Raw genomic sequence first — 21,808 nt, forward strand, 5'->3', positions numbered from 1 at the left:
TTATATTCACACCACACATTGCTCTCAGACATGACATCTCCACTGCCTCCAGCCTTCTCCTCGCTGCAACATTCATCACCCATGCTTCACACCCATATAAGAGCGTTGGTAAAACTATACTCTAATACATTCCCCTCTTTGCCTCCAAGGACAAAGTTCTTTGTCTCCACAGACTCCTAAGTGCACCACTCACCCTTTTCCCCTCATCAATTCTATGATTCACCTCATCTTTCATAGACCCATCCGCTGACATGTCAACTCCCAAATATCTGAATTTTTATTCTAACAAAAAATAGAAGATTTACTGTTATGCAGACTACTGCAGTATTGTAATAATTGCATAAAGTCAACCTATTCATGACTGCATATTAGAATGGCTACTTGGACATTTATGGAAAATGACATTGGCAAAAGTCAAACATTTCCCCTACTTTGAGCTCCATTTCCAGGTTCATTTCATAGTAAAAACAATCAAAATCACTTCTATTTCTATAATATGTTTTCCATTCTATCAAATGAGACCAAGAAAACGAGAATACAACCATAAATACAGTGGTCCCTTGCTTTTCGTAGTTCTCGGGAATCATAGATTTCGGAAATCATAGGGATATTTTCGTATAAACATGGGCTCGCTTATCATAGGTTGACTTGCGAGTAGTAGTTTGTCCGGGACGCGTACGCACGGTGTGAGCTGGGGCGGCAGCCAGTCTGCCATTGTTTACCAGTGAGCGAAGGTCCCCTCACGTGCTCCTACGAAATATTTTATAATATTCCACTCATTTTAGTGCTTGCAAGCACTAAATAAGCTACCCTGGCTCCAAAGAAAGCTCCTAATGCCAGGCCTGTGGTAAAGAAAGTGAGAAATACGATTGAATTTAAGAAAAACATTATTGAACAATATGAAAGTGGCACAAGTGCAGCCGAACTGGGCAGGATGTATAAGAAACCCTACACAACCATATGTTCCATAGTGGCCAAGAAAAAGGAAATCAAGGACACTGTTGTTGCAAAGGGGGTAACTATGCTGACAAAAATGAGATCACCAGTACTCGAAGAGGTTGAGAAGTTATTATTGGTGTGGATAGATGAGAAACAATTAACAGGAGATACTCTTATGACTTTGATTATTTGTGAAAAGGCTAGGCAGTTGCACAACGATCTGGTAAAGAAATTGCCCGCAAATAGTGGTGATGTGAGTGAATTTAAGGCCAGCAAAGGTTGGTTTGAGAGATTTAAGAACCGTACTGGCATACACAGTGTGGTAAGGCATGGTGAGGCTGCCAGTTCGGACCACAAGGCGGCTGAAAAATATGTGCATGAATTCAAGGAATACATAGAGGCTGAAGGACTGAAACCTGAACAAGTGTTCAAATGTGATGAAACAGGCCTCTTTTGGAAGAAAATGCAGAAGAGAACCTTCATTACACAGGAGGAAAAGGCAATGCCAGGACACAAGCCTATGAAAGACAGGCTGATGCTCATGTTCTGTGCTAATGCTAGTGGGGATTTCAAAGTGAAGCCATTACTAGTGTACCATTCTGAAAATCCCAGAGTGTTCAGGAAAAACATTGTCATGAAGAGTAAATTGTGTGTGTTTTGGAAATCTAATAGTAAGGCATGGGTCACGAGGGAAATTTTCGTCGAGTGGTTCAATGAAGTGTTTGGCCCTAGTGTGAAGAATTACCTCCTGGAAAAGAAATTGGATCTCAAGTGCCTGCTAGTAATGGACAATGCACCTTCTCATCCTCCAAACTTGGATGACCTAATTTTCGAGGAGTTTGGGTTCATCACAGTAAAGTTCTTGCTCCTGAATACCACTCCTCTCCTCCAGCCCATGGACCAGCAGGTCATTGCAAATTTTAAAAAAAACTACACCAAAGCAATGTTTCACAGGTGCTTGACTGTGACCACAGACACTCACTTGACCCTAAGGGAATTTTGGAGAGAACACTTCAGCATCCTCCATTGCATAACCCTTATAGCTATGGCTTGGGAGGGGGTGACTACCAGGACTTTGAACTCTGCCTGGAGAAAATTGTGGCCAGATTGTGTCGACAAGAGGGATTTTGAAGGGTTTGGGACTGACTCTGATGAGGCTATGTCTGTTGTTGAATCAATTGTGGCACTGGGGAGTTCCATGGGGTTGGATGTGAGTTTGGAGGATGTGGAAGAATTGGTGGAAGACCACGACGAAGAGCTCACCACTGAGGAGCTGCAAGAGCTTCAGCAGGAACAGCAGCAGATCGCAGCTCAGAATCTTGCTGCAGAGGAGGAGGAAGAGAGATGGAAGAAGGTGCCTTCTTCAGAAATTAAAGAGATTTTTGCTATGTGGGGTAAGGTGGAAAGCTTTATGGAGAAACATCACCCTGACAAGGTTGTTGCAAGCCATGTTGGCAACATGTACAGTGACAAAGTCTTGGGCCATTTTAGGGAAGTGTTAAAGAGATGCCAGAAATAGAGCTCTCTCCACAGTTATTTTGTGAGACAGGACTCCAGTGACTCTCAAGATGGTCCTAGTGGCATTAAGAAACAGAGAAGAGAAGCAACCCCAGAAAAGCAATTGGTACCTGAGGTGTTGATGGAAGGCGATTCCCCTTCCGAACTATAAACAATCCAATCTCTCTCCTCCCCCAGTCTCCCATACACTAAGAAGAATCTCCAATAAAGGTAAGTGTTATGCTGTTAATGTTTCATTCATCATTTCCCATTGTATTGTTTATGTACTACATGTATATTTCATGTAAAAAATTTTTTTGTTTTAATACTTCTGGGTGTCAGGAACAGATTAATTGTATTTACATTATTTCTTATGGGGAAAATTGATTCGCAAATCGTAGATTTCGTTAATAGTAGCAGCTCCAGGAACGGATTAACTACGAAAAACGAGGGACCACTGTACTATACAAAAATAGACCACAAATTTGGCATTTTAATTAAAAAAAAGTGTTTTTTTTTTCTCATTATGCACTGCATGCTACAGGATTCTTTTTATATGGTGCACGCTGACCACACAGACCCATTCTCTCACATGTGGGCCTACCAGCTTTCTCCTGCTTGATTTGAAGCCGCTAGAATTTATGAGTATATATACATCAAACACCGTGGCTCGTAAGACGTATATGTATGACCGAAACAGTCAAAGTGTTAAATTTAGTAATACATGTATATACAGGAGAAGGGGGTTACTAGCCCCTTGCTCACAGCATTTTAGTCGCCTCTTATGACACATGCAGCTTCTGGAGGAAGAATTCTGTTCCACTTCCCCATGGAAATAAGAGGAAATAAACAAGAACTAGTAAGAAAATAGAAGAAAACCCAGAGAGGTGTGTGTATATGTGTATATATGCTTGTACATGCATGTGTAGTGTGAGCTAAGTGTAAGTAGAAGTAGCAAGACGTAGCTGAAATATTGGATGTTTATGAGACAGAAAAAAGACACCAGCAATCCTGCCATCATGTAAAACAATTACTGGCTTCTGTTTTACACTCAATTAACAGGATGGTAACACCTTCCTGGGTGGTTGATATCTTCCAACCTACTACCTAGACTCAACAGACTTATTCCCTTATAATTCTTACACTCTCCTTTGTTCCTTTTGCCTTTATACAAAGGAACTATGCATGCTCACTGCCAATCCCTAGGTACCTCCCCCTTTTTCATACATTTATTAAATGAAAGCACCAACCATTCCAAAACTATATCCTCACCTGCTTTTAACATTTCTGTCTTGATCCCATCAATCCCAGCTGCTGTACCTCCTTTCATTTTACCCACAGTTTCACACACCTGCCCCACACTCGCATCTGGCTCTTTCTCACTCCTAAAAGATGATATACCTCCCTGACCAATGCACAGACTCACAGCTTCCATATCTTCATCGACATTTAACATTTTACTTAACCCTTAAACGGTCCAAACAAATCGACGTTCAAATTCGTAGTGCTACAAAAGTAGATCTACTTTTTTTAACATATTTTCAAATGTAACAAAAAAAAATGTAGATAAAAGTTTTTTTACATGTTTTCAAATGTAAAACAAAAAAGAAGATCTACATTTTTTACGTACTTTCCGATGTTGAAAAAACGTATATATACGTTTGGACCATTTAAAGGTTAAAATTTATATACTAAAATGTCTCATTTTTAAACACTACTACAAATTATTTACAGAACATACACTAATTGTTATTTTTATTGTGGATTGTCTGTATATGGTAGCTAAGGTTCTTTAACATGAGATGGATCAAATTCCATGAAAATGCAAGCTAAATATAACTTGACAGTGTACATCAACTCAAATTATTATACTGTAAGTGTTACAAACCTAGGTAGTAGGTTGGTAGACAGCAACCACCCAGGGAGGTACTACCGTCCTGCCAAGTGAGTGTAAAACGGAAGCCTGTAATTGTTTTACATGATGGTAGGATTGCTGGTGCCTTTTTTTCTGTCTCATAAACGTGCAAGATTTCAGGTACGTCTTGCTACTTCTACTTACACTTAGGTCACACTACACATACATGTACAAGCATATATATATACACCCCTCTGGGTTTTCTGCTATTTTCTTTCTAGTTCTTGTTCTTGTTTATCTCCATGGGGAAGTGGAACAGAATTCTTCCTCCGTAAGCCACGCGTGTTGTAAGAGGTGACTAAAATGCCGGGAGCAAGGGGCTAGTAACCCCTTCTCCTGTATTAATTACTAAATTTGAAAAGAGAAACTTACGTTTTTCTTTTTGGGCCACCCTGCCTCGGTGGGATACGGCCGGTTTGTTGAAAAAAAAAAAAGGTGTTACAAGATAATTTCTTGCATTTAAAATATCAATTTATACACAGCCAGAGCTCTGCTGGTGTCCACATAGTTCTATAAGAAAATATAACTATTTGGGTGTGTATTATTTAGCAGGTTTTCACAATCGGAGTTTTAACACGTTGGTTTTAATCATATTTTTTGCTAAATTTTGCTCATATAATTTTTTTTACAGCCTTGGAATCACATGATTATGTAATGAAAGTTGTGCCAACCATTTATGAAGAATCCAGTGGAAATCAGCTCATAGCCTACCAGTATACATATGCCTACAGGGTAAGTATCAGATTCATGGTTTATTATCAGTAACTAGTGGTAGGACCCTGGGTAAACACTGAAACCAAAGTAGATATATAGCTGTTGAAATCATTAACATATATCCTGGATGACCTTCATTTGCTGGGAAAATATCAAAACCCCTTTTATTATTACCTGAACTATCCTAAATTGTTCTCAGGGTTTAATGCTCAGAGGCTTTTTAATATTAAGGTTATCTCAGAATGAATGTAGGAAAGAGGCTTTTTAATATTAAGGTTATCTCAGAATGAATGTAGGAAAGACAGATGATCATTGCTGTGCATATTAGATTGCAAGAGACAGCTTTCTATGAAGAGCTGTTTAATATACAGTAGAACCCCCATATCCACTGATTCGGTATCCGCAGTTTGTTATCCATGATTTACTGTGGCTCAAAAAGTACCAGTTAATTTTGCATAATAATGGCCCCAAAGTGCAAAAGTAGAAAAGCTACCAGTTCTTCATAGCCTAAGAGAAGCCATGAAGTGCTCCTCCACTTCTTCTTTCAACAAACTGGCCGTGTCCCACCAGGGCAGGGTGTTCCAAAAAGAAAAAAGTTTCTCTTTTTTAACTTCAGTAATGTATACAGGACAAGGGGTTACTAGCCCCTTTGCTCCTGGCATTTTAGTCGCCTCTTACAACACGCATGGCTTACGGAAGAAGAATCCTGTTCCACTTCCCCATGGAGATAAGAGGAAATAAACAAGAACAAGAACTAGTAAGAAAATAAAAGAAAACCCAGAGGGGTGTGTATATATATACTTGTACATGCATGTGCAGTGTGACCTAAGTGTAAATAGAAATAGCAAGATGTACCTGAAATCTTGCATGTTTAGGAGACAGAAAAATGACACCAGCAGTCCTACCATTATAACAAGTACAGGTACCATTCGACTTGCGACCTGCATGACATACGACCACTAGACCACTGTGCATCTGGCATCAGGGCTGCCAGAAGGTCATAACCTCATCTTTTGTATATAGTTCTACTGTCTTCAAGTTATGTCCTAGAATCTGTATTGATAAAGCCACTGGATGGCAAAACATCTACAATAAAGATACCCAGATGTTGCGCATGTGTCTTAACTTTCATCTTGTCGGTAATACAGCGGACCCCCGGTTAACGATATTTTTTCACTCCAGAAGTATGTTCAAGTGCCAGTACTGACCGAATTTGTTCCCATAAGGAATATTGTGAAGTAGATTAGTCCATTTCAGACCCCCAAACATACACGTACAAACGCACTTACATAAATACACTTACATAATTGGTCGCATTTGGAGGTGATCGTTATGCGGGGTTCCACTGTATATACGTTTCTTGCACAACTTGTCAGACACTGCAACATCATGGAATCTTGGTTCAGAGGACATCTACATGACCTTCTTCACAGCTACTACAACAACTAACCCATCCCTTTGGGTATGACCTACTTCCACTTGGGAATCCCGCCTACCAGTGACTATGCCCTCGTTTGCCACCGTCCCTACCTACCTGATGCCTATATAAGCACCAGCCTCCTTATCTGAGCTCCAGAATCTCTACAACTACAGTGCTCTTCACACCAGCTCCAAGGCTGAAGGACTGATTACCTCATCTTTTGTATATAGTTCTACTGTCTTCAAGTTATGTCCTAGAATCTGTATTGATAAAGCCACTGGATGGCAAAATGTCTACAATAAAGATACCCAGATGTTTCACATATGTCTTAACTTTCATCTTGTGGGCATTGTATAGCTTTCTTGCACAACTAATCCATTTATTTTTATACCAGTTTTTATAAGGCTAAAGAGGTTTTTGTGGCATTTATGGATTTGGAAAAGGCATATGACAGGGTAGATAGGGGGGCAATGTGGCAGATGGTGCAGGTGTATGGTATAGGAGGTAGGTTACTGAAAGCAGTGAAGAGTTTTTACAAGGATAGTGAGGCTCAAGTTAGAGTATGTAGGAAAGAGGGAGATTATTTCCCAGTAAAAGTAGGCCTTAGACAAGGATGTGTGATGTCACCGTGGTTGTTTAATATATTTATAGATGAGGTTGTAAGAGAAGTAAATGCGAGGGTCTTGGCAAGAGGCGTGGAGTTAAAAGATAAAGAATCAAACATAAAGCGGAAGTTGTCACAGTTGCTCTTTGCTGATGACACTGTGCTCTTGGGAGATTCTGAAGAGAAGTTGCAGAGGTTGGTGGATGAATTTGGTAGGGTATGTAAAAGAAGAAAATTAAAAGTGAATATAGGAAAGAGTAAAGTTATGAGGGTAACAAAAAGATTAGGTGATGAAAGATTGGATATCAGATTGGAGGGAGAGAGTATGGAGGAGGTGAATGTATTCAGATATTTGAGAGTGGACGTGTCAGCAGATGGGTCTATGAAAGATGAGGTGAATCATAGAATTGATGAGGGGAAAAGGGTGAATGGTGCACTTAGGAGTCTGTGGAGACAACTTAGTCCTTGGAAGCAAAGAGGGGAATGTATGAGAGTATAGTTTTACCAATGCTCTTATATGGTGTGAAGCATTGGTGATGAATGTTGCAGCGAGGAGAAGGCTGGAGGCAGTGGAGATGTCATGTCTGAGGGCAATCTGTGGCATGAATATAATGCAGAGAATTCATAGTTTGGAAGCTAGGAGGAGGTGCGAGATTGCCAAAACTGTTGCCCAAAGGGCTGAGGAAGGGTTGTTGAGGTGGTTCGGACATGTAGAGAGAATGGAACGAAACAGAATGACTTCAAGAGTGCATCAATCTGTAGTGGAGGGAAGGCGGGGTAGGGATCAGCCTATGAAAGGTTGGAGGGAGGGGGTAAAGGAGGTTTTGTGTACAAGGGGCTTGTCTCAGTAGTACCAGTTACCAGTAGATGACTCACTACCAACCGTCTGTGTGAATCACTGACTGTTATTCACGTTGCTGCTGACCATAGCATGTTTTTGAACACCGCTCACTCTCTAGGCACCGGTGGGTCAGTCTTAAGATAGAGAGCAGAGAAGCAGGGCGGCTGATGGTGCTTCTTCCCATACTTTCCGTTATAATTATATGTACTAACCAGCCTACGTGAGTGTTTCTACCCCATCCACGTTATTGAACCCACATGACAAATTGTCGCCGAGCTCTCAATAGTACCAGTTACCATTAACCAGTTACCAGTAGATGACTCACTACCAACCGTCTGTGTGAATCACTGACTGTTATTCATGTTGATGCTGACCATAGCATGTTTTTGAACACCGCTCACCCTCTAGGCACTGGTGGGCCAGTCTTAAGATAGAGAGCAGAGAGGCAGGGCGGCTGATGGTGCTTCCCATACTTTCCGTTATAATTATACGTACTAACCAGCCTACGTGAGTGTTTCTACCCCATCCACGTTATCGAACCCACATGACAACTTGGACTTCCAGCAAGCATGCGTGAGCGTATTTGATAGGAGTGAATGGAGACAAACGGTTTTTAATACTTGACGTACTGTTGGAGTGTGAGCAAAGTAACATTTATGAAGGGATTCAGGGAAACTGGCAGGCTGGACTTGAGTCCTGGATATGGGAAGTACAGTGTCTGCACTCTGAAGGAGGGGTGTCAATGTTGCAGTTTTATAACTTTAGTGTAAAGCACCCCTCTGGCAAAACAGTGATGGAGTGAATGATGATGAAAGTTTTTCTTTTTCGGGCCACCCTGCCTTGGTGGGAATCGGGCGATGTGTTGATAAAAAAAAAGATAGGAGGAACACTGCAGCAGGCCTGTTGACCCATACTAGGTAGGTCCTTCACAATCCATCCCATTAACAAAATATTTGCCCAACCCATTTTTCAATGCTACCCAAGAAATATGCTTTGATATAGACAAAGGTAGGTTAGTTTTCATTGCATTTATGGATTTAGAAAAGACATGATAGAGTGGATAGGGGAGCAATGTGGCAGATGTTGCAAGTATATGGAATAGTTAGTAAGTTACTAAATGCTGTAAAGAGTTTTTGTGAGGATAGTGAGGCTCAGGTTAGGGTGTGTAGAAGAGAGGGAGGCTACTTCCTGGTAAAGGTGGGTCTTAGACAGGGATGTATAATGTCACCATGGTTGTTTAATATATTTATAGATGGGGTTGTAAAAGAAGTAAATGCGAGGGTGTTCGGGAGAGGGGTGGGATTAAATTATGGGGAATCAAATACAAAATGGAAAATGACACAGTTACTTTTTGCTGATGATAGTGTGCTTATGGGAGATTCTAAAGACAAGTTACAAAGGTTAGTGGATGAGTTTGGGAGTGTGTGTAAAGGTAGAAAGTTGAAAGTGAACATAGAAAAGAATAAGGTGATGAGGGTATCAAATGATTTAGATAAAGAAAAATTGGATATCAAATTGGAGAGGAGGAGTATGGAAGAAGTGAATGTTTTCAGATATTTGGGAGTTGATGTGTCAGTGGATGGATGTATAAAGGATGAGGTTAACCATAGAATTGATGGAGGAAAAAAGGTGAGTGGTGCATTGAGGTATATGTGGAGACAAAAAACATTATCTGTGGATGCAAAGAAGGGAATGTATGAAAGTATAATGGTACCAACACTCTTATATGGGTCTGAAGCTTGGGTTGTAAATGCCGTAGCGAGGAGGCGGTGGAGATGTTCTGTCTAAGGGCAACGTCTGGTGTAAATATTATGCAGAGAATTTGGAGTGTGGAAATTAAGAGAAAGTGTGGAGTTAACCCTTCGACTGTTTCGGTCGTATATGTATGTCTTATGAGCCACCGTGTTTGACGTATTAATACGCATAAATTCTAGCGGCTTCAGATCAAGCAGGAGAAAGCTGGTAGGCCCACATGTGAGAGAATGGGCCTCCATGGTCAGTATGCACCATATAAAAAAAATCGGGGAGCCAGTGGTGCATTGTGGGAATGCCATTTTAGTAGTCCTTGTCCAGCATGCCTAGCGGTAAGAAATATGTGACTCCCCGGCAAATCTGGGACTCTACTCTTCCCAAGCGATGCTCTAACACAGATGGAAGTGTCAGTGAAGATCAATTTCATGGTTTTGAGGAGTTTGTGGCCAAAAGCAATGTCCAGGATACCAGAAGAATGAAGGAGAATGAAGATTGAAGGAGAAAGAGAGAGAATGAGGGAGAAAGATAATTAGATATTAGGATGGAAGGGAAACGAGCATCCGACCCCATTGTTTTGACAGGCGGTAGGGGGAGTGAGTAATGAGACAATGTCATTTTGACAGCTTCTGACCCTGACTCAGAACAGTTAGAAGCCTCACACACAACACAAGCTTGCTGAATGAAGCTAATAGCTCAAGATACCAGAAGAATGAAGGAGAAAGAGAGAATGAAAGAGAGAATGAGGGAGAGAATGACAGAATAAGAGAGAGAATGAGGGAGAAAGATAATTAGATAGGATGGATGGGAAGCGAGCATACGACCCCATTGTTTTGACAGGCAGTAGGGTTTTTTCTTTTCACATAAAAAAAAAAACAAAAAATGCAGGCACACTCATTTTATGTGTGAGGAGTGTAAAACACCATCGTGTATGAAACCATGTTTCGAAGAGTTCCACAAGCTGCAGAACTACTAGGAACATGTCCAGTGACTGTACATTTGTATATATATATTATAAAACAATAGTAATAAAAAAAATTTTGTATTTGTGTAAACAAGTTTTGTAAACAATATATTGATAAATATGTTTGTGGGCTTATTGTGTTGTATACAACGACTGTATATATGTACATTGCACTTTACTTCAGACTCACAGGCCACATAAGTTACCTGAAAAAATAAAATAGTGAAAAAACAAAAAACCTTGGAATGCAAGTAAACCAAAGTTTACGAGGTGAGCGGCATTCGCTGCTGTTGCCATACACGGCTCATTTTCTGCCAACTTTATGCATCTATATCTCAGTAAGTACTGGTCACAAAAAAGTTTTTTGGGCTTAAAACAATCAGAGAATTAATCTGAACATTTTTATAAGAATTTTTTTTCTTTTTTTCAAAATTCTTCAACACCAAGAGACAGGATTTGGGGTTGTGACAGTCAAAGGGTTAATAAAAGTACTAGTCAGAGGGCTGATGAGGGGTTGTTGAGGTGGTTTGGTCATTTAGAGATAATGAATCAAAGTAGAATGACATGGAGAACGTATAAATCTGTAGGGGAAGGAAGGCAGGGTAGGGGTCGTCCTCGAAAAGGTTGGAGGGATGGGGTAAAGGAAGTTTTGTGGGCGAGGAGTTTGGACTTTCAACAAGCATGTGTGAGCGTGTTAGATAGAAGTGAATGGAGAGAAATGGTATTTGGGACCTGACAAGCTGTTGGAGTGTGAGCAGGGATGTGTGAGAAGGGATTCAGGGAAACCAGTTATTTTTATATAGCTGGACTTGAGTACTGGAAATGGGAAGTACAATGCCTGCACTTTAAAGGAGGGGTTTGGGATTTATATCCCCATTATTCATACCCATATTCCACTTATACACTTCGATCGTGTCTCCCCTCATTCTTCGTCTAACAAGTGAATGTAATTTAAGGGTCTTCAATCTTTCTTCATAAGGAAGATTTCTAATGCTATGCAATAATTTAGTCATTCTACACTGAATGTTTTCTAATGAATTTATGTCCATTCTGATTTTTAGTAAATTTTTAGTAAATGTTTTAGTAAACTTCAGGTAGTAGGTTGGTAGACAGCAGTCGCCCAGGGAGGTACTACCGTCCTGCCAAGTGAGTGTAAAACAGAAGCCTGTAATTTGTTTTACATGATGGTAGGATTGCTGGCGTCTTGTCTGTCTCATAAACGTGCAAGATTACAGGTACGTCTTGCTACTTCTACTTACACTTAGGTCACACTACACATACATGTACAAGCATATATACACACACCCCTCTGGGTTTTCTTCTATTTTCTTTCTAGTTCTTGTTCTTGTTTATTTCCTCTTACCTCCATGGGGAAGTGGAACAGAATTCTTCCTCCATAAGCCATGCGTGTTGTAAGAGGCAACTAAAATGCCAGGAGCAAGGGGCTAGTAACCCCTTCTCCTGTATATATTACTATATTTGAAAGGAGAAACTTTCGTTTTTCCTTTTGGACCACCCCGCCTCGGTGGGATACGGCTGGTACATTGAAAGAAAGAAAGAAGTTTTAGTAAATAAAATATTTATTTCTTTGCAAAGGTTACATTGTGTGTTTACATATTATAATATGATTGGAACAAAGAAAGCCACTGTCATTATTATTACCTTGTATTATTATTATTATTATTATTATTATTATTATTGTTATAATAATTATTAATATTATATTAGTAGTAGTACGTACAGTAGGGCCCCACTTATATGGCGGGTTAGGTTCCAGGCTGTCGCCGGAAAGCAGACATCGCCGGAAGGCAGAACGCCATTTTTTTCCATTTATAAATGCCAGATAACAAGTATACACTAAATTATATTAAGTTAGTAATAGAACTAGACATTAAACACACACAAAGTAAAATACATTCACAGTAAATTCATTACTTATCTTAAAGTATTTGTAATCTTAATGTAGAGAGAGAGGTGAGTAGTACTTATTTGTAGGAAGTCAGGTGTAGGTAGCCCAGGTGTAGGAAGCACTGGCTTCCCGTCTCATACTTAATATACGATATTTAAAACATCCCAGAGAGGTAAAATACACATACAGTACACTCATTATTTACCTTAAAATATGTGTAGTTTTAATATAGGAAGAGAGGTGAGTAGTATTTATTTGTAGGAAGTCAGTGTAGGTAGCCGGTAGGTGTAGCCCGCCTGGGCTACACCTACCGGCTACCTACACTGTGGCCCAGAGCTATATTATTAACATCGACATGCCTTGTTCACTGAATTTAATCATTTCTAACAACTACCTTTAGATGCTATCATAAACGAAGGTAGAAGTAATGAATAATTCATGCCGAAAATTGTAAACAAAAGCAGAGTGAGGGAGTGCCTGGGCCAAACGCAGATTCATACACGTTTTCTCTGATGGCTGAGCAGAGAAAACGTAATGTTGTCCCTCCACCCAGCTACCACACAGCTCCACAAGTATTATTATCAGAGCACACGTAAAATATGCAATAAATGCCAGACAACAAGTTTACACTAACTTATATTAAGTTAGCAATAGAAATAGGCATTAAAAACACAATAAAAGGCAAGATACACACAGAATGCACTTATTACTTACCTTAAAATATTAATATTAATGTGTGAGAGGTGAGTGGCAGGGTGTTTATTGAATAAAATCAGAATGGCACACCATCATCCTCTAACTTGGCACTTAAAGCAAGAGGCTTACGACTTCTCTTTTTATCACAGCTAACCTTAGACGCCATCGTCAATGAGAGCCAACTAGTTAACAAAAGAGTAAACGAGAGAGAAAACGAGATACAGAGTTGAGACAATGTAAGAACACAAACTGAACAGGTAGTGGACGATCACTTGGTCAGGCGAAATAAATGCGTATTAATATGTGTCTACTTTTAGTTCATTCACGTCCATTTGTAAGAGTTTGTAAAACATTTACCTCAACATTTTTTTTATTTTAATAATAATTACCTCACAATACAAATACTCTTACATTGTGTACAAGTTGTACAAGTTAGTTCAGAATAAACAAGCAACAACACACCATTTTTAGAGTGAATGAAGATGATAATAATAATAATATTAATAATAATATTAATAATTAATATTATTAATAATAATGATATTGGCAGTTTGGAGGGATATGTTGTGTATCTTTATACGTATATGCTTCTAAACTGTTGTATTCTGAGCACCTCTGCAAAAGAAGTGATAATGTGTGAGTGTGGTGAAAGTGTTGAATGATGATAAAAGTATTTTCTTTTTTGGGGATTTTCTTTCTTTTTTGGGTCACCCTGCCTCGGTGGGAGATGGCCGACTTGTTGAAAAAAAAAAATTAATAATAATATTAATAATAATTATATTAATATTAATATTATTAACCCTTTCAGGGTCCGTCCCGTAGATCTACGGCTTTATGTTCAGGGTCCAAACCGTAGATCTACGCCAAAATTCTAGCGGTGTCAAATTTAGCACGAGAAGGCTGGTAGACCTACATCTGAGAGAATGGGTCTGGGAGGTCAGTGTGCACACCATAGAAAATATCTGGACGCCTGCATGGCATTGTGGGAACGCTGGCAAAGTAGCTTTGTTCATAGTGCCTGGCGGCAAGGAAGCTCTCACTCCCCACTCACTCTCAGGGTGAATTCTGACTCTCCTCTTCACAACTTACAGTTCTAAGACTGATGGAAGTGGAGCTGAAGACGAATTCTATGGTTTTGAACCATATGGTACCATTGTGCCATATGATACAATGGTACCATATGGTACAATGGTGCCATGTCATACAATGGTATCATATGGTACAATGGTACAGTGTACAATATGGTACAATGTACCATATGGTACATTGTACCATATGGTACATTATACCATATGGTACATTGTACCATATGGTACATTATACCATATGGTACAGGGACCCTAATGGAAATAAGTTTGTCTGACTTTTTTGGGTTATCCTAGGTTCTCCAAACATATGCTGCTAAGTATGATATGCTATGTAACTTTATTTGTGTATAACTAAATAAACTTACTTATGATGCCACATGCACTTGAGTAAGTTTATTCAGGTGTACATAAATACAATTACGTAGATTATCATACATAGCAGCATACGTATAAAATCTTAGGATAACCCAAAAAAGTCAGGGTGACTTATTTCAATAGTTATCCCTGTATCTGTACCATATGGTGTCCTGTACTGTATGGTACCCTGTACCATATGGTACCCTGTGCCATATGGTAACCCTGTACCATATGGTACCCTGTACCATATGTTATCCTGTACTGCATGGTACCCTATACCATGTAGTACAATGTACCATATGGTACCCTGTAACATATGATACTGTGTACCATATGGTCAATAGGTGTTGGTGGCATGAGACACCAGCCAAGACTGAGTGAGTGGCGACGCAAGCTAGCTACTGACTCTGCAGTTTCCGAGACAAAGTGCTTTGTCATCCACCTCAAGGAACACGTCAAGTTCCTGTACACTTGTAAATATATAATAGAACATTACTAATATACAACATTTTTGCATATTTTTGTTGTAAACAACTATTGTAAACAAAATAATAATGAAAATATTAGTGTTTATTGTGTTGAATACAACAGTGCCAAAGCCAGTGCCACCTTCGGCAGGCTCCACAAGAATGTATGGAACCGAAGAGGCATCACCACAAGCACCAAGATCAAGGTGTACAGAGCCATAGTCCTCACCACACTTCTCTATGGCTGCGAAACCTGGACTGTCTACAAACGTCATGCCAGAAAGTTGAACCACTTTCACACCACACGGCTCAGAAAAATTCTTGGCATCAAATGGCAAGATAAGATCCTAGACACAGAAGTGCTGACTACAGCTGGCCTGCCTAGCATCTACACCATCCTAATGCAGACACAGCTTCGCTGGGCAGGTCACGTTGCTTGCATGCCAGACCACCGGCTGCCAAAGAAACTCTTGTTTGGCGAACTGCAGCATTGAAAGCGCTCTCAAGGAGGCCAAAAGAAGCGCTATAAGGACACCCTTAACTCTTTCAGGGTCCAAGGCCAAAATCTGAAGTGGTGCCCCAGTGTCCAAGAATTTAAAAAAAAAAAAAAAAAATTATTTTTTCTTATGAAATGGTAGAGAATCTTTTTGTGAATGTAATAAAATAAAAAGTACGAAATTTGATGGAAAATTGACGAAATTATGCTCTCGTGAATTTTGATGTGTCAGCGATATTTACGAATCAGAGATTTTGCCGACTTTGACTCCCATTTTAGGCCAATTACATTATTCCAGTCGACCAAATTCTCAGCTATTTCACTAGTATTACTTCTATTCTATCGATTGAGCACAAGAAATCGCCAAGTCAACTGTTTCAACTACAAAATAAAGTGACCGGAAATTGGTAATTTGGCCAATTTAACACGAAGTTCAAAATATTCCAATTTCAAAATAGGGTCCAGAATAAACAATGTAGGTATTCCTGGCACTAAACTAACATTTCCTCTGTTCATTAGTTATGTTTTGAGGCTTTACAAATAAATTCCATTTTGATTTTTTATTCACATAATGAATTTTTATTCACACCAAAAAATAGAAGATTTACTGTTATGCAATATTGTAATAATTGTATAAATATCATCACCACATTTGTGAATGTATATTAGACCCACCAGCTGGCGTGTATTAGACGTGTGAGGTTGTTTGTTTACTCTTGAACATCGGCAAAAATTTAACATTTCCGCCACTTTGAGCTCAATTTCAAGCCATTTCCAGTGCTAACACCAATCAAAATTATCTCTATTTCTGTAATATGTCTTCCATTCTATCAAATGAGACCAAGAAATCACAAATACAACTATAAAAAACATACGAAAAAACACTGCAAAGTCACTGTTTTAATCGAAAATCATGGTCTCGGTTTTTTTTCTCTCATTATACACAGTGTGCTGCAGGATTTGTTTTATGTGGTTCACACATACCACATCGATGTATTCTCTCATATCTAGGCCCAAATTTACCACTCACAGTTTATCAGAGTGAGCTGAGCTCATGACATAGATCTACGGTTTGGACCCTGAACGTAAAGCCGTTGATCTACGGGACGGACCCTGAAAGGGTTAAGACTGCTCTGAAAGCTTTCAACATCAACCACACCATGTGGGAGCTGATAGCTCAGGACAGGAATAACTGGTGAGCAGTTGTCCAGAAAGGGGCAACATCCTGTGAGGCAAGCAGAATCTCACTAGCTGAGCAGCGCAGGCAGGCGAGGACGACCAGAGCCATCAGACCCCTCGATGCCGCCACCCTTCCCTGTCCATACTGCCAGAGAACGTTTCGTGCGCGGATTGGCCTGACAAGTTATCTGCGTACCCACCAACTTCGACCCCAGGATGACTAGATGGTCCTCTTTGAATTGACTGACAAACAACACGCACACACCATATGGTACAATGAACGATATGGTATCATTGTACTGTATGGTACAATGTACCATATGGTATCATTGCATCATATGGTACCATTACACCATATGGTACCATAAGGTACCATTGCACCATATGGTACCATTGTATCATATGGTACCATTGTACCAAATGGTGCCATTGTACCATATGGTACCATTGTATCACATGGTACCATTGTATCATGTGCCATTGTGCCATATTGTACCATATGGTACCATTGTATCATATGGTGCCATTGTACCATATGGTACAATTGCACCCTATGGCACCATTGTACCATATGGTACTATATGGTACCGTTGTATTCAACACAATAACCACACTAATATTTTCATCATTTTGTTTACAATAAACTTGTAAACAAGTTTTGTAAGCAATATGATGATAAACAAATTAGTGCAGTTATTGTGTTGAATACAATGAGTGTACACTTATACAATATACTGGTCTCACAGGCCACAAATGTTATTAGAAAAAGAAAAAAAATAGAAAAGAAAAGAAAAAAGTATAAAAAACGTAAAATAAAAAAATGGGATTTTGCGGAAGTCACTGATGTTGCCGCCACCCGGTCATTTTGGGTCAACTTTCCGCCGCTGTATCTCGGTAAGTACTGATCAGAAATTTTTGTTTTTTTTTTGTCTTATTACCTTCACAAAAATATACTCCTTAATTCTGTAAGAAAAAATATTTTTTTTTTTTTTTTCAAAATTTCTTGGACACTGGAGCACCACTTCAGATTTTGGCCTTGGACCCTGAAGGGGTTAATATTAATATTAATATTAATAATTTGGAGTGTGGAAATTAGGAGAAGGTGTGGAGTTAATAAAAGCATTAGTCAGAGGGCAGAAGAGGGGTTGTTGAGGTGGTTTGGTCATTTAAAGAGAATGGATCAAAGTAGAATGACATGGAAAGCATATAAATCTATAGGGGAAGGAAGGAGGGGGCAGGGGTCGTCCTCGAAAGGGTTGGAAAGAGGGGGTAAAGGAGATTTTGTGGGCTAGGGGCTTGGATTTCCAGCAAGCGTGCATGAGCGTGTTAGATAGGAGGCGAATGATACTTGGGACCTGATGATCTGTTGGAGTGTGAGCAGGGTAATATTTAGTGAAGGGATTCAGGGAAACCGGTTATTTTCATATAGTCGGACTTGAGTCCTGGAAATGGGAAGTACAATGCCTGCACTTTAAAGGAGGGGTTTGGGATATTGGCAGTTTGAAGGGATATGTTGTGTATCTTTATACGTATATGCTTCTAAGCTGTTGTATTCTGAGCACCTCTGCAAAAGCAGTGATAATGTGTGAGTGTGGTGAAAGTGTTGAATGATGATGAAAGTATTTTCTTTTTGGGGATTTTCTTTCTTTTTTGGGTCACCCTGCCTCGGTGGGAGACGGCCGACTTGTTGAAAAAAAAAATTATTAATATTATTAATATTATTATTATTAATATTATTATTATAAAAAGCACTAAACCCACAAGGGTCATGAATTGCTATATATAGAGTAAAGGCATACGAAAAGAATATTTTTCTACAGTTACCCCCAGTGTTTGACTAGAGAAAACGTAATTCTTCCGACACTACCTACACAGCTGCTTTGTAAACAAATCTCATATTTACGTCAATTTTTATTGTGTGAGTGTATGCATCATGTTTATATGCTATGTAATGGGTTTCATACATAATTTTGAGGAAAATATCATAGGTGGATTAATTATAATGCCTATATTGATGTAAAATAAGACATTTAGTGTGCCAAAGAGTGGTTATTATTACGTAGTATTGGCGTCATGAGTAGAGAGAAACTTAGCGATTTTAATGTGTACCTGCACACCAGACAGTGTGTAAGTATATTTAAGTACAGGTACACTTAAGTATAATTATCAGAGTACATATAAAATATGCCATAACTTTAAAACACTTGAAATTTTGGAAAGTTTCCTGACATAATAGATGAGGTCACGGAAAATGTAAACAAACCGGGTGGGGGGGCGTCGTATTTGAAAGACCGCTTGCCGTATAGCAAATTTTGGTCATAATTTGACATTGCTGTATTAGCGGAACGGCGTAAGGCAAAACGTCGTAAAGCGGGGCCTTACTGTACTTGGTGAAGGGCTCTTGATCTCAAGAATTGGATCTGTGCTCCAGTTCCCTAAATTAATAATAATAATAATAATAATAATAATAATAATATGTTGTCATTTTTAGACAGTTTTTGTATTTTTCATATTTTTGTGCCAAATTCTTCAAAATACAAATTGGTAACCCTATGGGTGGCTGTAGGTACTGTGAGACCACAGCTATCTTAGTGCCGACCAAGGGTCAAAAGGAAGAGGAGGGAAGTCGCTCTGAGTGACCACAGCAGCCCCTTGGAACACGTAATTTTGTCTTATATTGTACAAATTTCTTACACAATGCCTTGCCCAAAGAGACAGTATTCACGTACGATCAGCAGGAAGCGATTAAATATTATGAAAAAGGCTAGAGAAATGAAGGCAGCAGCACAGTGAAGCAGCAGCAGAGTGAAGCAGTAGCAAAGAGTGAGGCAGCAGAAGAGGGTGAAGTAGCAGAAGAATGAAGCAGCAGCAGAGAGTGATACTGCAGCAGAGGGTGAAGCAGCAGCAGAGAGTGAGGCAGCAGCAGAGAGTGAGGCAGCAGCAGAAAGTGAGGCAGCAGCAGAGGGTGAAGCAACAGCAGAGTGAGGCAGCAGCAGAGTGTGAGGCAGCAGCAGAGAGTGAGGCAGTAGCAGAGAGTGAGGCAGCAGCAGACAGTGAGGCAGCAGCAGAGAATGAGGCAGTAGCAGAGAGAGGCAGCTGAAAGCCACCACCACCACTGTGGCCACAGTGATTATGTCTTCACCTATATATACATTGTCTTGACCACACCTGTGGTTGCATATGTGACAACCTCACCACTACTCATAGATAAACACAAGCTAGGTCTTGGGTTATGGACTGGGAAGATACTAGAGTGGGGTAGTAAATGGCGGATGCTTTTTGCCGCTGCCGGCGTCGCCATCACTCGCCATATTATGACCTATTTTTTTCATTCTAGAGCATTTATCATGTTTCTATGTTATTAATATTGTTTATTATGTCATATTAGATGAATTGTGATAGATAAATAAACCACAGCATCATATTGAAGTATTATTTTGCCATGCTTCCTGACAGCAGGAATTCCCATGGAATTAATTAATGGCATTTCAGTTAATTTAAATGAGGAAAATTAACCCAGCACATGAACAAATCAGGATACGAGCAAGGTCATGGAACGGATTAAATTCGTTAATGGATTTCAGCAATTTTGGCCAAAAAACTTAGTCAGGTAAATGTTGGAAGCATTGGACAAAATAGAAAATGCCCATAATTCCAGATTTTATCTATAGCAGTAGTGTCCAGTTAACTTCTGAAGCATCATACAAAGTCCAGTGACTTGGACGTTCATCTGGTACAGGCCAGAGAGCCATGTCCATAACCTATGTCTTGATTGTTTCCTGAGCCATAGGATGCTTGTGCCAGTTTGTGCTCACATATAAACTTATTGTTCAATCATCAATTTTCCGTGGATTTATAGTGTTTTGTGTGACTTTATTAACATACAGCCTCTCCTCACTTAAAGACAGAGTTCCATTCCTAAGAACACATCAGTAAACAAATTCGTCACTAAGTGAGGAGCATAATATAATGGTAGTGGGTTTGTGTCAACCATGTTTGATAATGTTTTAATGTCACCTATGCACCATTTATAACATTTCTGGTATATTCTTAAATGTTTATATTTTATTATTAACATATCAGCCATTTTCCACCAAGGTAGAGTGGCCTGAAAAAGAAAAACTTTCACTGTCATTCACTCCACTTCTGTCTTGCCAGAGGCACACTTACACTACAGTTATAAAACTGTAACATTAACACCCCTCCTTCAGAGTGCAGGCACTGTACTTCCCATCTCCAGGACTCCAGTCTGGCCTACCAGTTTCCCTGAATCTCTTCATAAATATTACCCTGCTCACATGCCAACAGCACGTCAAGTCCTAAAAACCATTTGTCTCCATTTGCTCCTACCTAACATGCGCACATGTGCTTGCTGGAAGTCCAAGCCCCTCACAGACGAAACCACCTTTACCCCCTCCCTCCAACCTTTCCTAGGCTGACCCCTATCCTGCCTTCCCTCTACTACAGATTTATACACTCTCGAAGTCATTCAATTTTGTTCCATCCTCTCTATATGTCTGAACCACCTCAACAACCCCTCCTCAGTTCTCTGGATAATAGTTTTGGTAATCCTGCACCTCCTCCTAATTGCCAAACTATGAATTCTCTGCATTATATTCACACCACACATTGCTCTCAGACACAACATCTCCACTGCCTCCAACCTTCTCCTTAATGCAACTTTCATCACCCATGCTTCACACCCTATAAGAGTGTTAGTATATCTATACTCTCGTACATTCCCCTCTTTGCTTCTATGGACAGAGTTCTTTGTCTCCACAGACTCCTCAGTTCACCACTCACCTTTTTCCCCTTGTCAATTCTGTGATTCACCTCAACTTTCCTAGATCCATCTGCTGACACATCCTCTCCCAAATATCTGAATACATTCACTTCCTCCAATCTGATATCCAATCTTTCGTTACCTAATTTTTTGTTATCCTCATCACCCTACTCTTTCCTATATTCACTTT

At 39.7% G+C, this 21,808-nt stretch overlaps 1 protein-coding gene across 1 annotated transcript in view; it reads left to right on the forward strand.

Moving 5' to 3' along the window:
- LOC128687315 (endoplasmic reticulum-Golgi intermediate compartment protein 1) overlaps positions 1 to 21,808 on the forward strand; it is a 109,867-nt gene that overhangs the window by 72,570 nt on the left and 15,489 nt on the right. Inside the window, exon 6 of the mRNA XM_053774708.2 lies at positions 4,983 to 5,083. Coding sequence (XP_053630683.1) covers positions 4,983 to 5,083 — 101 coding nt within the window. The remainder of the gene's footprint in view (positions 1 to 4,982; positions 5,084 to 21,808) is intronic.

This window comes from Cherax quadricarinatus, chromosome 40, assembly GCF_038502225.1.
Source record: "Cherax quadricarinatus isolate ZL_2023a chromosome 40, ASM3850222v1, whole genome shotgun sequence".
Lineage (NCBI taxonomy): Eukaryota > Metazoa > Arthropoda > Malacostraca > Decapoda > Parastacidae > Cherax > Cherax quadricarinatus.